The following is a 16,692-nucleotide window of genomic DNA, read 5'->3' as shown; positions in this document are numbered from 1 at the left end:
TAAATGTTTAAGCCTCTAATACTGAGAACACCTGTGGGTAGAAAGAGAGAGTCACAAATGGTAGACTTGGGGGGAAGCTGCTGCTTGGAATCGTTCTTTATTTTTGGGATCCCACCAGGTACTTGCTGGGATGTGCATCATTCATCTAGGCAATTGCTGCTCTTGTTTGTCAAATTGCTCCTTTGCATCTTCATGTTCTTGGAGCGAAGCGAACGGGTGAGAGTTGGGGCTTGCGACTGAGTGGAGGAAGAATACGATTAACGTGTTAACACTTAATATTTTAATGAATACGTTAAATCACGTTAATAATCTCAATAAGGTGTCAGTTGGGCCCTTTGGAACTTTTGTCTTTAATCAGTCACTGTGGTTGGATTGACAGAGTTTCTCCTGATGCCTAAAAGGAAAACTCTGGCAGAAAGTTCTCTGTAAAGGTTACTTTTGCCAGCTGCTGAAGTAGTAGAGTTAGTTTTAATACCATGCTGGTCTTGGAGTAATTGAAGGGACTGAAAGTGGATCACAACCTTGGCTCACTTCTATGGATTGGGTTTGTTTGGTTTTTTTAATTATTTCAACTGGGTACTTTATTAAAACAGTAATAGAATAAACAAGAACTGTGCATTGAAATAAAATGTGTTACCAGAAATTGCCATAGAGCAAAACCACTCCCACTATAAGAGTGTTCATACAATGCAGAAAAACTAACAGTGTGAAGAAAGCAAATTTCAGCGACCCTGTCATTTTATAAATTTAATCCTGCAACCCAGTTAAAAGAAAAAAAAGAGGGAAGGAGTTTGGTTATACAAGCACCTGCACCGAATGGTATACATCCCTGGGTGCTAGGGTCCACCTTGGGGATTAGCACCCAAGAAAAGGATCTGGATGTCATCATAGACAGTATGATGAAACCTTCCACCCAATGTGTAGTGGTGGCCAAGAAAGCAAACAGGATACTAGGATGGGTAACAAGACTTAAGAATGTTATAATGCCTCTGTATCGCTCCATAGTGCAACCTCATCTGGAGTATTGCATTCAATTCTGGTCTCCTTATCTCAAGAAAGATATAGCGGCACTAGAAAAGGTTCAAAGAAGAGCGACCAAGATGATAAAGGGGATGGAACTCGCCTCGTATGAGGAAAGACTAAAAAGATTAGGGCTCTTCAGCTTGGAAAAGAGAAAGCTGAGGACAGAGATGATTGAAGTCTGCAAAATCCTGAGTGGAATAGAACGGGTACAAGTAGATCAATTTTTCGCTCATCAAAAATTACAAAGACTAGGGAACACTCGATGAAGTTACAGGGAAATACTTTTAAAACCAAGAGGAGGAAATTCTTTTTCACTCAGAGAATAGTTAAGCTCTGGAACGCTTTGCCGGAGGTTGTGGTAAGAAAGGATAGTGTAGCTGGTTTTAAGAAAGACTATGGACTTTTCCTCCAGGAACTTGTCCAAACCTGTCATTGAGAAAGACATGGGGGAAGCCACTGCTTGCCCTGGATCAGTAGCATAGAATGTTGCACTCTTTGGGTTTTGGCCAGCTGTTAGTGACCTGGATTGGCCACTGGGCTCGATGGTCTTTTGCTCTTATGTTCTTAACATAGCTTCTCTTTAAGCAGGTTCCAGATTTTCCCCCATTTAACCACAGCCTTACAATGAATGGCAATTAGAGGATCCAGCTCATAAAAGTGTCGCAGTTTATTAAACTATTGACGCACTAAGGTCAGATGATTTTTCAAACTTGAAAGGAAACTGAGAGACATTTGTTTAAAAGGTATTTCCCTACCTAAAATTGCCAGTAAGATGTGTCATTTAAATATTTTCAGTGTTCTGTAGACATGATTTGTCTTGCAGGTCATTGTCTTGGCCCCTGTGTGGGTGTTTTTCCTTTTCACTGACATACGTTTCATTACTTTCAAGGATGCTGTACGGAATTCAGTGTGTCACACGGCAACAGTCATAGCAAACTCCTTTATGCACTGTGGAACAACCAGTGACCAGTTCCTTCGGTAAGTGGAGCTCTGCTTCGACTTCCTTAGTGTGGTAGTATGAAAGTATATCTTTGTGGGGTTGAAAGGAGAACTCATACTGTACGTGTGTTTAACTTGATCATATTACTAAAGGCTCAAAAACACATTTGCAAATCACCCCCAAAAATGTTTTTGGTGGCTTGCAATACAGAGCAGTTCTCAAAAGTTTTGTACCAGCATAAATATCAATTTACATAGGGTAAAAGATCATCCCCTACCCTTTGCCTGGATAAAAGTACATGAGGGCTTTCACAGAACCAGGTTAAAAAGAAACTATCTTTCCCATCTACAAAAGGTATATCCCGCGCAGGAAAACTTGGAACATCCCTCCCTTTTAGAACCACAGAACTCTGGAACAACCTCTCATCCCCGCTCAGAAATGTTAGCTCCTTCCAATCCTTCCGTAAACACCTGAAAACTTGGCTCTTTTCAAAAATCTAATCACCCCCCGTTCTCTAGTACCCTGTTCCCTCCCTATCTTCTTATTCCCTCTCCTATATCCATCTTTGTAGTTCCTTTCCTCTCAACCTCTGTAAACCGTGCCGAGCTCTGCGCTTGCGGAGATGATGCGGTATACAAACCTAAGGTTTAGTTTAGTTTAGTTTAGTAAATGTTTCCAAGGCGTGTAAGTTTGGGGGAATGAAATAGTCAAAAGAAGTACATACTGTCTTCTAGAAAGAGCTGCAGCAAATTCTGTGGCTGTTTTTTACTGCATACACGTTACATGCATTTTCCAAGATGGAGGGTTCTTGTTGAGTGAAAGCAAGCCAGGCACACACATTACACCAAATGGACCCAGAAAGCAAGGATTCTTTCTTGTGTAAATCAATGCAAGCTGTGTTTTGCCTTGTGTGTCATATGGAGCCTTCACTTGCTATAACACATAGCCTGAAAAATAGCACATCAAGACGTTCAGTGCAAGTGAGCAATAGGAAAAAATGTCTTTATTCTTTGCTAGTTCAAATTCAGCTAGCCTAGGCTGCCAGAATTGAAAAAAACAGAAAGTTGCTGAAACTGATAAGTGCATCATGGAGTAACAGGCCAGGATTTGTGCTGCTCTGGCTAGGTGATTTTACCCCGCCCTGTACAACTGCTTCAGGCTGATAAATCCAGACAAGAAGGAGGCAGAGGTGCAAGTCTGTGGGTACTTTCCACTTGTGGCCCCTGCACCAACTTTTAAAGGTACAGATTTTAATCCCCGATGCTCCTCTCCCCTGAGGATGACTTCAGTGAGTGTGGGTAAGATAAGCAGGTAGGACGCAAAGCATATAATTTTGCTTCATATAGGGTGGACAGTTAGTCCTTTCTGTAGGTAAAATGCTGACCTAGCTACAGGAACTGGCTTAGACATTGCCATATGTGTTTAATAGGATAGATTGCATTGAGGAAAATCTAGTAATTCTGCTAGGATCATGCCATTATAAATGCAACTTTCTAGAGCCTTGGACTAGTTAAGTTTGGTGTTAAATGAGGACTTGTTTACAGGAACAGTCTTTGATGTTAAACCTTTGGGTTGTACAGAGTGAGGATGTCAGTGTTGAGAAGATTCTGAGCTCTGATGGTGAACTGCTGCCTGTAGCATTGGTGGGTCCTCTTCTGCTGTAGGTTCTGTATTAGGACGTCCTCTGTTCCCTTGGTGCCATGATCTCCTCCCATGGCTTCCAGTGTTAACCTATATGCTGATGACTCCCAGATCTACCTTTATACACTAAAGTCTAAGAAAAAGTTTCAGCCTGTTTGACTGACATTGCTGCCTGGATGTCCTGCTGTCATCTGAAACTAAATATGTCCAAGACTGAGCTGCTCCTCTTTCCTCATAAACCCTCTGCTCCTCCTTTCTCCATCTCGGTAAATAATACTGTTATCGTTCCAGTCTCCTCTGCTCGCAGTCTTGGAGTCATCTTTGATTCCAACTTCTCATTCTCTACACACATCCAACAAGCTTCTAAAGTCTGTTGCTTCTATTTCTACGACATCACCAAAATTTGTCCCTTCCTCTCTGAACACACTACCCAGACCCTTGTCCACACCCTCGTAACATCACCCTTAAATTACTGCAATCTACTTCTAACTAGTCTCCCGCAGTGCTGCCTCTCTCCCCTGCAATCTGTGCAAAACTCTGCTGCACGACTCATCTTCTTCCAACCTTGCTACACTCCCTAAATCACTTCACATACAGTTCAAGCTCCTATTGCTGACCTACAAGAGTGTTCATTTTGCTGCCCCTCAATATCTCTCCTCTCAGAGATCTCCATTCCGCAGATAAGCTGCTCTTAGCCATACCCTTCTCCTTCACAGCCAACTCCAGACTCTGTTCCTTTCATCTAGCTGCCCCATTTAACTGGAATAAATTACCTGAGTTTGTCCGTCAAGCCCCTTCCCTTCCCTTGTTTAAAAGCAGCACGGAAAACCCACCTTTTTGATATAGCTTTCAATCCATAACCCTACTCCTCTTCCCACCAAGCCAGCCAGCTGATTAACCATTCCCCTTAACTATAGCCATGACATCCTGTTTGTCTGTCTTGTTTGTTTAGATTGTAAGCTCTTTGGAGCAGGGACTTTCTTCTTCTTTGTGACTCTGTACAGCACTGCATATGTCTGTAGTGCTATAGAAATAATAGTGGAAGTAAATAGGAAGCTGCCTTGGGAACCCAGAATTGGTGTGATTTTTTGGGGGCAGGGCCTCTGTTAGAGTGCGAAGCTTCTGTCTGGCAATAGTTGATTCTGTGCTGCTCTTGGAATTGTTATGATGACTGATGTGTGTTCTGCTTGGATAATGTCACATATTCATTTTTTTTTTTTTTTTTTTAATTGCAGAGATAATTTGGAATGGCTGGCAAGAGCCACTAACTGGGCCAAATTTACAGCTACAGCCAGCTTAGGTGTTATACACAAGGTAGAGTTATCCTTTCAGCCGGGGAAGAACATCTCTGAAGGTTTAGAGAATCGGGGATTTGATAGCTGAGAATCTGCCGCCTATAACAGCATCTTGAGAGTGTGATTTCTGTCAGTTCCTGAACATTCTCTCTCAATGAACTTTCAGGGCCACGAGAAGGAAGCGCTGCAGCTGATGGCCACCTACCTGCCCAAGGACACTTCTCCTGGCTCAGCCTACCAGGAGGGAGGAGGGCTTTATGCTCTAGGCCTCATTCATGCCAATCATGGTGGAGACATCATCGACTACCTGCTTAACCAGTTGAAGAATGCCAGCAATGATGTAAGCTCTCTTTTTCCCAGGAGGCTCCTGTCCTCTACTGTCCTCCTTGTTTAATGCTGAGTAGGGAGGTGCAGGGCAAAAATTTTCATTTTGTTTACCATCTTCTGTCATTGGAAAGATTTTTTTTTTGTTTTGTTCAAATTTTAACATTTTTCTCAGGTCACAACTCTTGCAGTAGTATGCACTATTAGAGCATTGTTCTGTGATACTGCAGCCTATTTGAACTAAAGGGTTCACTATGGCAAGACAGTGCACACGATTGATGACACAGAGAAAGACAATATGACAGTAGAAATGAATGCACATCCCTAATGCTGTATACTGCAGTGCCCTCTAGAGGCCAAGGGCTGTTATAATATGCCTCAGATGTGACTAGAAGATATGAATAGGAATTTCTGAAAGGAAGACAATTGGGCACCATGCTATCAAGGTCTATTAGAACGATAGAGTACATCTGATTCAGGGGTGTCAAAGTCCCTCCTCGAGGGCCGCAATACAATCGGGTTTTCAGGGTTTCCCCAATGAATATGCAAGAGATCTATTAGCATACAATGTAAGCAGTGCATGCAAATAGATCTCATGTACATTCATTGGGGAATCCTGAAAACCCGACTGGATTGCGGCCCTCGAGGAGGGACTTTGACACCCCTGATCTAATTGGAGGGGAGTGTTGAATCATGAAATTCTACATGTGAAGGGAAAAGCTTGGGTTATGGCTCTTCAGCTTCAATTTTCAAAGCTTCAAGTTTATTTAAAATATTTGATTTGATCGCAAAATCCAAATCCAATGCAATTTAAACTTATTTATAATATTGGGTAAAAAAACAACAAAATAGTCATAATAATTAAACTAGCCAATTAGTACTATTTACCAAACAATACATATGAGAAAGGGAGGGAAGAAAAAAAAAAATGAAAGGATTAAATACAATTTGTGAACAAATAAAAAGGGTTAGGTAATGAAACAAGAGGTTGGGGGAGATTATCTACTTAATTTTTGCTAGTCCTCTGTAAAGTATCCTTAGAAATGATTCAGTTAAAAGCGTCCTTATAAAGCCAGCTCTTTAGAAGACTTTTAAACTTTCTGAATAATTTTTCTTCTCTTATATTGATCGGGAGCAAGTTCCAAATTGGAGGGGCTGTAACAGAAAAAGTCTTGTCTCTCCTTACAATATTTCAATTTATTTTCCTTTCGACTGCTGGTTCAATCCCTGATCTTAAGTACCTTAGACCAGTGGTTCCCAACCCTGTCCTGGAGGACCACCAGGCCAATCGGGTTTTCAGGCTAGCCCTAATAAATATGCATGAGAGAGATTTGCATATAATGGAAGTGACAGGCATGCAAATCTGCTCCATGCATATTCATTAGGGCTATCCTAAAAACCCGATTGGCCTGGTGGTCCTCCAGGACAGGGTTGGGAACCACTGCCTTAGACTACTGCAATATTATATACTTGGGATCGCTCAAGAAAACTATCAAAGGTCTTAGAATCATCCAAAATGCTGCAGTCCGTCTCATTTATGGCCTCAAGAAATCAGACCATGTAAGCCCATATTACAAAAACCTACACTGGCTGCCTGTGGAAGCAAGGGTCATCTTTAAGTTTGCTTGCCTTTGCTTCCAAACCATGACAGGTTCATCCCCAACCTATCTGTCTCACCAATTCTCAGGCCCAACTAATACACGCAGGACCTACTTGTTCACTTTTCCATCCCTAAAGGGCTGCACCTACAAGAGATACCTCGATAGAACACTATCATTCCAAGCAGGCAAATGGAACAAATGTTTAACCAACTTCATCTCAAATGCACTTTCGTACCAAACGTTTAGGAAGTCAATCAAAACTTATCTCTTTGACCCCACTTCAACCTGATGTCCTTCCAAAACACTCCCAGATAAACCTGACTAAACTTAACATGCCAGTGTCATTTCAAAAGTTCTCTGTAATGTCGCTGTCTGTAGACAGTCTCTTCCCTTGTAAACTGCTTAGAACTGTTTGTGGTATGGCGGTATATAAAAATAAAGTTGTTGTTATTAAATAAATGAACTTTAATGAAGGGACTAATAGTAAAGATTTATCTTCGGATCTTAGAGATTTTGTGGGAGTATAAGGGAGTAGAAATCTTTCTAAGAATGCAGGAGCTTTGTTTATTAGTATTTTGTGGGTGAGTAATGCTATTTTATATGTAATTCTGTGGTTTACAGGTAAGCAATGCTTTTCCTTTAAGAGGGGAGTTACGTGATCAAACTTTTTCTTTTAGTAATTATTTTTATTGCAGCATTTTGAAGAATTTGCAGTCTACGTATTTCTTTTAAGGTAGATCCCTTGTACAAAGCATTGCAGTAGTCAGTTTTTGATATGACTAACAAATGTATTAGAATATTCAGCGATGATTCCTCAAGGAATGCGGATAATGATCTGATCAATCTTAACCTATAGAAACGTTCTCACAAGTGAACTTATTTGATCGTGGTAGCTCAGTTTTTGGTCCAATATGATCCCCCAGTATCTTTATCTTAGTGACTGCCTTAAGTGTAGTTTTATTTATGTTTATGTGTGCTCCTAATTTCTGACCCTCTCTGCATGGAAATAGCATCATCTCTGTTTTAGATATATTAAGAGCCAGCTTATTGTCGTGTAACCATTTAGATATTTTTGATAATTTCTCGTTGACTGCTTAGAGAAGAGTCAGCAGGAGGGAGATATGATAGAGGTCTACAAAATTCTGAGTGGTATAGGACAGTTAAAAGGGAATCGGTTCTTTCAAAAACACAAAACCAATGAAGTTACATGATAAGTTTAAACAAATAAGAGGAAACTCATTGCCAGAGGATGTGATTATAGCAATTAGTTTATCTGGGTTTGGAAAAGTCCATAGTCTGCCCTTGAGATAGACATGGGGAAAGCCACTGCTTGCCCTGGTATAGGTAGCATGGAGTGTTTTGCAACTATTTGGGATTACTTGTGACCTGGATTGGCCACTGTTAAGAGCAGGATACTGTGCTAGAAAGACTGTTGGTCTGATCCAGTGTGGCAAGTTCTTATGTTATGTTGTGCTGGCAGAATTGTTATGTTTTTGTCCCGTTTTGCATCATTTTGTTTAGTTTCATAATAACGTGCAAAGTCCATGCTAAATGAAATAGAACAAGTCATTAAACAGGGTAATTAGGCATCTCTGGTGCCTGGGGGTTTTATGCCTTTTTTTTTTTTTTTTAAGCACAAACTTCCAGATTCTTGCAGATTTGTGAAGGTCTGAACCACGCAGTGCAGGAACTCTTGCGCGGTCTCAAGACCAGTGCACATGTTCCTGAGATGCACACAGAGCAGGAAGGTTCTCTTCATGGGAGGAGCTAGGGGGATTGGGGTGGGGCTAGCAGGGGAGAGGGAGCAAGACTGACCAGATAGGGACTGGGGGGAGGGAGCTGAAAGGAGGGCTGAGGAGAGAGCCTTCTTGACTGAGAGAAGGAAATTGATCAGTTTATCTGGGGTGGAGGCTAAGGGCTGAGAGGTGGCCAGCTTTAAAGGAAGATGAGCTAAAAGAGCAAGTGGGTGACAGTAAGGCAGGGAGGGAGAGAAAATGTGACAGGGGAGAGAGTCTGCTGGAGAGAAAGTGAGTGAGACTGCGTGATGTCGGGGGTGGAGGGGAGAAAGATAGATTGGGTGAAGATGGGGCTTGGGAGGGAGAGAGCAAGTGAGATTGGATGATGGGGGGAGAGTGCGTGAGTGAGACTGGGTGATGATGGGGAGATAGCGCACATGAATGAGACTGGGTGATTACATTACATTACATTACTGATTTTTATTCCGCCTCAACCTTGCAGTTCTGGGCGGATTACAAAAGAGACAACTGGACATTTCCAGGATAATTACAGAGAGAATTCTGGTTCTTTCCAGGAGAAGTTACAAGAATAATGGAGCTGTATATTTCAAGAGCTACAAGATGCTGTACAAATAGGAAATAGTGCAGATCCAGTATATATATCGTTAGGGAAGCAGTTGACGTGCTTGAGGCTAAAGAGAAGGGAACTGGTGAAGGGGGGAGGAGGGGGAGTTGCGTTGAGGGGGGTCCGGTTGGGGCTAAGCCATCTGTATAAACTTTTTGAATAGGTGGTTTTTGATTTCTTTGCGAAAATATTTGTAGTTGTTTGTTGTTATCAGCAGGTTGGAGATAGTGTGGTCCAGTTTCGCTGCATGCATCGCAAGGCAGGACTCTGCCTTCAGGTCCTTGGTCTTAAGGGTCGGTGCTGTGAGCCCGCCCTATCTTTTTGAGGGGACTGCTTTTATACGTCCCTACTGTGTAGAATATCTCCCATATTGCTCTGGAAAAAGAGATTATGTACTTGCCCTGGTTAGCTCTTTTCCAGTAGATAGGTGGGACATTCTAGGCTCCCACCTTGTCTTTACTAGGCCTGCTTACAGTGTTCAGTCTGTTTATGTTTCTCCAAGCTGATTCTTGGATGCCTGTCAGAAATTATATATTTTGTTTTAATTTATTGGGGAGTAGTTTCTGAGCTCCTTTGAAGCCTATGTTGGCGGTTCATGGTACTGTTTGAGCCTGTTGCTACAGGTGCCTCTACTTCACATCTATTGGGTAGGTCTACGTGCTTGGGTACTAACTGAAGATGGGAGCTAGAGAACATAAGAACGTAAGAGTTGCCGCTGCTGGGTCAGACCAGTGGTCCATTGTGCCCAGCAGTCTGCTTCCGCGGCAGCCCTTAGGTCAAAGACCACTGCCCTAACTGAGTCTAGCCTTACCTGCGTACGTTCTGGTTCAGCAGGAACTTGTCTAACTTTGTCTTGAAGAGTGTTCCAGTTTTCTACCACTCTCTGGGTGAAGAAGAACTTCCTTACTTTAGAGAGTGGCCTCTCGTTCTCTCTACCTTGGAGAGGGTGAACAACCTGTCTTTATCTACTAAGTCTATTCCCTTCATTATCTTGAATGTTTCGATCATATCCCCTCTCGGTTTCCTCTTTTCAAGGGAGAAGAGGCCCAGTATCTCTAATCTGTCAATGTACGGCAATTCCTCCAGCCCCTTAACTATTTTAGTCGCTCTTCTCTGGACTCTTTCGAGTAGTGAAGTACAACAGAGGCAGAATGAAAAATCCGGAGTGGGTTCCTTCTGCAGCATGTGACTAAAGGGACTATAAGAACATAAGAATAGCCCAGTAGTCCTACTGTCTAGAATGTGTAACCTATTTACTGGAAAAGAGCTTACCAGGGTAAGTACATAATCTCTTTATCTTTTCTATGCCTCTGCAGATTGTGCGTCATGGGGGCTGCCTTGGTCTGGGTTTGGCTGCAATGGGCACTGCCCGTCAAGATGTGTATGATCTGCTGAAAACCAATCTGTACCAGGATGATGCTGTTACAGGCAAGTAATTTTTCTCATCATCTGAAGTTGTTTTGCACTAACACTTTCATCCAATTCAGGGCTCCCTACTCCAGGAAGATTTGGGGAAGGGAGAGGGTGTGTATGATTGGTATGTGATACTGGTAGCTCAGTTCTGATACCTGGAATTCATGGCAGCTTTTTAGAGGTCATAGGAGTAAAGGAATTTAGGCTAGATAACAAGAGACAAGTCCAAACTCAATCCCAGGTACCCCTGATTGGGAAAGAGCAGCGAGATTAATAACTAGGGATCGGCCTGGAAAAAGACAGACATGGGGGTCGGATGGCTCTAGTCATTTTATTACTGCCTGCATTAGCAAAATGTTCCTGCAGTCATAAGAACATAAGAATTGCCACTGCTGAGTCAGACCAGTGGTCCATCATGCCCAGCAGTCCCTCTGGTCTAAGACCAGCACCCTAACTGAGACTAGCCCTACCAGCGCACGTTCTTGTTCAACAGAAACTTGTCTAACTTTGTCTTGAATCCTTGGAGGGTGTTTTCCCCTACAACAGCCTCTGGAAGGGCATTCCAGTCTGTTACTTAGAAAATTAGTGCACAGTGTTAATTAGTGGGTATGCCTTTTCTGACACTGAATGAAAATTCCAAAACATGTGAGTGTGGACAAAGCCGCGCTGACATTTGAGAGCAAGACTTGAGCGTGTCGCCGTAAAAGTATATTTTAAAGAGCTCCGGGGGTGCGAGGGGGGAACCCCTCCAGTTTACTTAATAGTGTTCGTGCTGCCGTTGGGGATGGTTTTGGGGGATTGTAGCCCACCATTATAGAGGAAACTTAACTTTTTCCCCCACAACCCCCCCAACGGCTGCGCGAATGGCAGCGCGAACACTATTAAGTAAAGTGCACCCCCGTCGGAGCTCTTTAAAATAAACTTTTACGGCAGCATGCTGGAGTCTTGCGCGCAATTGTCTGCTCTCAAATGTCAGCGTGGCTTTGTCCGTCGCGCTTTTGTCCCATCACCGGTTTCAAAACCCCCCCCCCCCCACACACACACACTCCAAGAAGCCTTACCCTTCAGCGAGTAAAAGCAAATGTGGAATAACAGCAAATGCATACTCTTCCCCACACATAGAGTGAGCAACTTTATAAACAGAAGCTTGCTTTCTGCTATGCAGGAGAGGCGGCTGGTCTGGCTCTTGGTCTGGTCATGTTGGGATCGAAGAATGCTCAAGCCATTGAGGACATGGTGGGGTACGCGCAGGAGACACAGCATGAGAAGATCTTGCGGGGTCTTGCTGTTGGCATTGCTCTGGTGATGTATGGCAGGATGGAGGAGGCGGATGCACTCATAGAGTCTCTCTGCAGAGACAAGGTCAGTGGCTTTGCATGTACTGCTCCTGTGACCCCCACTGTTTCTTCACTCAACGTATAATTAAACTCTGAAATTTGTTGCCGGAGAATGTGGTGAAAGCAGTTAGCTTAGCAGGGGTTAAAAAAAAGTTTGGCTATTTCCTAAAACAAAAGTCCAAAAGCCATTATTGAGATGGCTTGGGGAAATCCACTGCTTATTCCTAGAATAAGAAGCATAGGTTCCAGGCATCTGTGTGTGTGAGTTATCCTGTAGGTTTGTAAGCTTTATGGTGCAGGGACTTTTTCATATATGTATTTATATAGTGATTCTGGTTTGCATCCTAGACCTTGCTTTATAACTGAAGAGCTGTCAACTGTTTCTCATACAGGATCCCATCCTGCGCCGATCAGGAATGTACACTGTGGCAATGGCTTACTGTGGATCTGGCAACAACAAGGCAATCCGCCGTCTTTTGCATGTGGCTGTGAGTATTATGGGGCTAGAAATTGGTGCTAACCTGTGTTTCTCCAGAGATCCCTCTGTGGCCACAACGTGCAGAGCTGTTAAGAGGAGGGAGGAAACTTGGAGTTTGTTAGGCTATGAACTAGGTAAACAGAGAGGGAAAAAAATGGTTTGTGCCTCTGGACGTGGAATACCATTGAAGCCAAAGGATGTTATTACAGCAGATCCTTAGTCTTCTAATAAACATAAGAATTGCCGCTGCTGGGTCAGACCAGTGGTCCATCGTGCCCAGCAGTCCGCTCATGTAGCGACCCTAAAGTCAAAGACTAGTGCCCTGAGTCTAGCTTTACCTATGTATGTTTTGGTTGAGCAGGAACTTGTCTAACTTTGTCTTAAATCCCTGGAGGGTGTTTTCCCGTGTAACAGCCTCTGGAAGAGCGTTCCAGTTTTCTACCACTCTCTGGGTGAAGAAGAATTTCCTTTAGAGAGTGGCCTCTCGTTCTCTCTACCTTGGAGAGGGTGAACAACCTGTCTTTATCTACTAAGTCTATTCCCTTCATTATCTTGAATGTTTCGATCATGTCCCCTCTCAGTCTCCTCTTTTCAAGGAAGAAGAGGCCCAGCTTCTCCAATCTCTCACTGTACGGCAACGCCTCCATCCCCTTAACCATTTTAGTCGCTCTTCTCTGGACCCTTTCGAGTAGTACGGTGTCCTTCTTCATGTATGGCGACCAATGCTGGACGCAGTATTCCAGGTGGGGACATACCTTGGCCTGGTACAGCGGCATGATAAACTTCTCCGATCTGTTTGTGATCCCCTTCTTAATCATTCCTAGCATTCTGTTCATCCTTTTCACCACCACCGCGCATTGCGCAGACGGCTTCATTGACTTGTCGACCAGTACTCCCAAGTCTCTTTCCTGGGGGGTCTCTGCAAGTACTGCACCGGACATCCTGTATTTGTGTATAAAATTTTTCTTACCGACATGCATCACCTTACACTTATCCATGTTAAACCTCATTTGCCATGCTACGGCCCATTTCTCGGGGTTACAGAAATTCATGCTTACGCTGTGTATTCAGGACAGTCACAGCATCTGTTCCAAGTTCCTCCCCCCCTACTCCCTCTTACAAGATGCTGTTGTCTCAGCTGACAGACAACAGAATTGTCACTGGTGCTCTCTAGCCCTATCCTTGGTAACACACAGAAATAAATGGCATGATTTTCTTTGTTTCTGTGTATTCATGTGGTTTTGCAAGTTATGTTTCTCATTTTATTCAAACTTTACCATTGCCCAAGAAGGGAAGCCTTTCACTGTAGGAGATAAGCTTCTGGAGTTTATGCAAATAATAGGTCAGCCTGGAAAGCGAAGCAGAAATAATAAGAGGGGTTTTATGGGTGCATTCCCCCCCCTGTTAAACAGTAGGTGACAGGTCCCCATTCAGGGGTGAAAGACTGCTATTTGATTTTCCTCAGCTGAGTTGACTATATATTAGCTAAGAAGAGGAATAAGCAGTCCGTCAGAAGGAGGCCGTCTGTGTCCTGACTCTCTTAATAGAACCAACTTAGACCTTAAGTCAGGGGTGCCCACACTTTTTTGGCTTGCGAGCTACTTTTAAAAGTTAAAATGATCTACCAACAATAAAAATACTAAGGCGCGCTTGCGCCCATTATATTCTACGGATTAGCACGTGCTAAATCACCGAGCGCGCCTTAGTAAAAGACCCCCATATTTATTTAAATATATATATGCATACCGAGTGCTCCTCTTCTGTCCTCCAGACCTTGTTTCATTCCCCAACCAACATCTCTCTCTGTCCCTCCAGGAGTCCAGCTTTTCTTCCTCTCTCCTCCACCCCTATTGGTAACATATCTCCCTCTCTCTCCCTCCTCGCTTATGATCTTGCATATCTCTGTTCTTCCTCAGGGTCTCTCCCCCTCTGTCTGCACCCCCCATAGTTCAACATCTACCCCCCTCTCTTCTGCCTCCCCTTTATTTCTGGTTTCTCCCTCTCTCTCCCTCCTGCTAACATTTTGAGTCTTTCTGTCTCTCTCACTCTTTGTCTTCCCCCCTCTCCAGGGCCTGGCATCTCTGTCTCCTCGGTTCAGGGTGTTTCCCTTCTCTATCCCCTCTAGTCCAGCATCTGCCATATCTTCCCATTCCCTTTTGGTTCAAGTCTGCTTTTCCTCCCCTCCTTAAGGTCCTTTTGTCTCTTCTCCCCCCCAAATCCAACATCTCTAAGGAACCCCCATCCCGCCGGGGCCCTCACGACGGGCACAGCCTTACCTCCGCTGCTTCCCGCACACAGTGACTGTCAGGACCTCAGACTGGATCAACCAGCAGGATTGCAACTGTCAGTTCTCGCCTCCGTTCTTCCCTCTGAGCTTAACTACCACAGTTCAAAGTTAATTATGGCAACATGCAGAGTGAACCTAGCAGGCTGTCATCAGCCTCTGTAGCACATTCCCTCTGCCGTGGTCCTGCATCTCCTCTGACATCAGAGGCAGGACCACGGCAGAGAGAACATGCTGTGGAGACTGATGGCAGCCTGCTAGGTTCACTCTGCAGGCTGCTGTAATTATTTAAAGGTGAGACAGTGACCATGGTAGAATGCTAAAGTTGCTAGGGAGAACACTGGCACTGCGATTTACCTGCGTTGCCTTTCCGATCGACCGGTAGATCGCAATCGACGTTTTGGGCACCCCTGCCTGAAGTAGATAATTCAAAGACCTTGGCCGTAACACAGACTAATGGGACCTTTTTTATTTTTAGTATTTAGATATACTTTAAATTTTCTTCTGTGATTAAACTTTATTTAAAGTTAATACTCATCTTTAATGTCAACACGGCTAGGGGGGATCAAGTACTGTGGATATTGACCTTAAGAAAAATACTGTGAAATTGCTAGCGCTAACCGAAGGTGTGTTTGGTCTCCAATATAAGCAGCATGTCTTTTCCTTGATTTCCAGGAGCCCTCTTCCGACTATGCTGTACTTCCATTGATTTTTCCTCCTTTCTACTTGTCTGAATGCAACCCATCTGTTCCTGGCCATGAGTTGTCCTCTATTTCTGATCTCCCAGAACTCCCAAACTTTGCTGTAATCTGCCAGCCTCATGCACGTTTTCCACTCTTGATGTCAGGCCCTGGAATGCTTTGCAGCCCAGTGGTTTTTACTGTATGTTAGGAACAGAGTGTTCTTGTAACCTGAGCCAGGCAGAGCAAGCTCTAGGAGTGTAGGAGTGGGGGAGAAGAAGCCCCTTCCTAGAATGAGGCTGCTGGCTCCCTTCGCAAGGCAGCACCTTCCCTACAGGAAACCTGGTGCATTACTCGGTCAAGCGAGTATGACTGCTTTGCTGTAAAAGACTTCCGGTTCATGGAAGCCTGTGTATAGTGCATGAAGCAGCTGTGCAGGGCCTTGTGAACCATTATGGGATAGATGATGTTAAAGCGTGCACAGCTTTCAGGACAAGCTATTGACTGTGACAACATTTGTTTCACATCACCCGCTATGCCACGGTTGCTGCTATCTCATGACATGGCGGAGTATGTGGACAGACATTAGGAGAACTGAAACTTGAGCCTTGTGACAGGTTTCTCTTAATGTATCAGGCGGTTTTATAAAGCTGCTCTTTAACATCCCGTCTTTCTCTCTTTTAGGTGAGTGATGTCAACGATGATGTCAGACGGGCTGCTGTGGAGTCGCTGGGCTTCATTTTATTCAGGTAGCACTGGGCATGCAAGTACCTTTTTAGCACCTGGTGGTTCTAGCCAGACACAATCTGAATAACTCTCTGTGCTCCTGAGGATGGGTTGTTGGTTCTTAGTAGGCTGGGAATAAGGTCCCTTTGGAGTGACTAGTAATAATAATAATAACAACTTTATTTTGTATACCGCCATACCCAGAGAGTTCTAGGCGGTTCACAGCAATTAAATTAAGATTACAGACATAGAGAAACATTGGAGTTACAGGTTATTGTAGTTGAAAGGAGTATGCAAGAATGTACAGTAGTATTTACAGGAAAGTGCGGTCATTGAGTTAAATTGGTTTGGTGGGTACAATAAGAGGGAAGAAGAAGGTTCTTGTGAGTTGGTGGGAGTTAAGAAGTGAGAGGGAGTTAGGGGTTCTGTCCATGGAATAGGTGGGTTTTGAGATTTTTTCTGAAGTCAAGGTAGGTAGGGGCGTCAAGAACAATTTGGGATAGCCATGAGTTTAGTTTGGCTGCCTGGAAGGAGAAGGTTTTGTCAAGGAACCTTTTGAATTGGCATAATTTTAGGGGGGGGGGGAAGG

At 43.7% G+C, this 16,692-nt stretch overlaps 1 protein-coding gene across 1 annotated transcript in view; it reads left to right on the top strand.

Moving 5' to 3' along the window:
* PSMD1 (proteasome 26S subunit, non-ATPase 1) overlaps positions 1-16,692 on the top strand; it is a 182,112-nt gene that overhangs the window by 20,905 nt on the left and 144,515 nt on the right. The window contains exons 10-16 of the mRNA XM_033958253.1: positions 1,913-2,001; positions 4,840-4,918; positions 5,066-5,239; positions 10,502-10,613; positions 11,764-11,960; positions 12,328-12,423; positions 16,062-16,126. Coding sequence (XP_033814144.1) covers positions 1,913-2,001; positions 4,840-4,918; positions 5,066-5,239; positions 10,502-10,613; positions 11,764-11,960; positions 12,328-12,423; positions 16,062-16,126 — 812 coding nt within the window. The remainder of the gene's footprint in view (positions 1-1,912; positions 2,002-4,839; positions 4,919-5,065; positions 5,240-10,501; positions 10,614-11,763; positions 11,961-12,327; positions 12,424-16,061; positions 16,127-16,692) is intronic.

Source organism: Geotrypetes seraphini, chromosome 9 (assembly GCF_902459505.1).
Source record: "Geotrypetes seraphini chromosome 9, aGeoSer1.1, whole genome shotgun sequence".
Lineage (NCBI taxonomy): Eukaryota > Metazoa > Chordata > Amphibia > Gymnophiona > Dermophiidae > Geotrypetes > Geotrypetes seraphini.
Note: the sequence above shows the minus strand (reverse complement) of the source record. Positions and strands in the feature narration are given on the sequence as shown.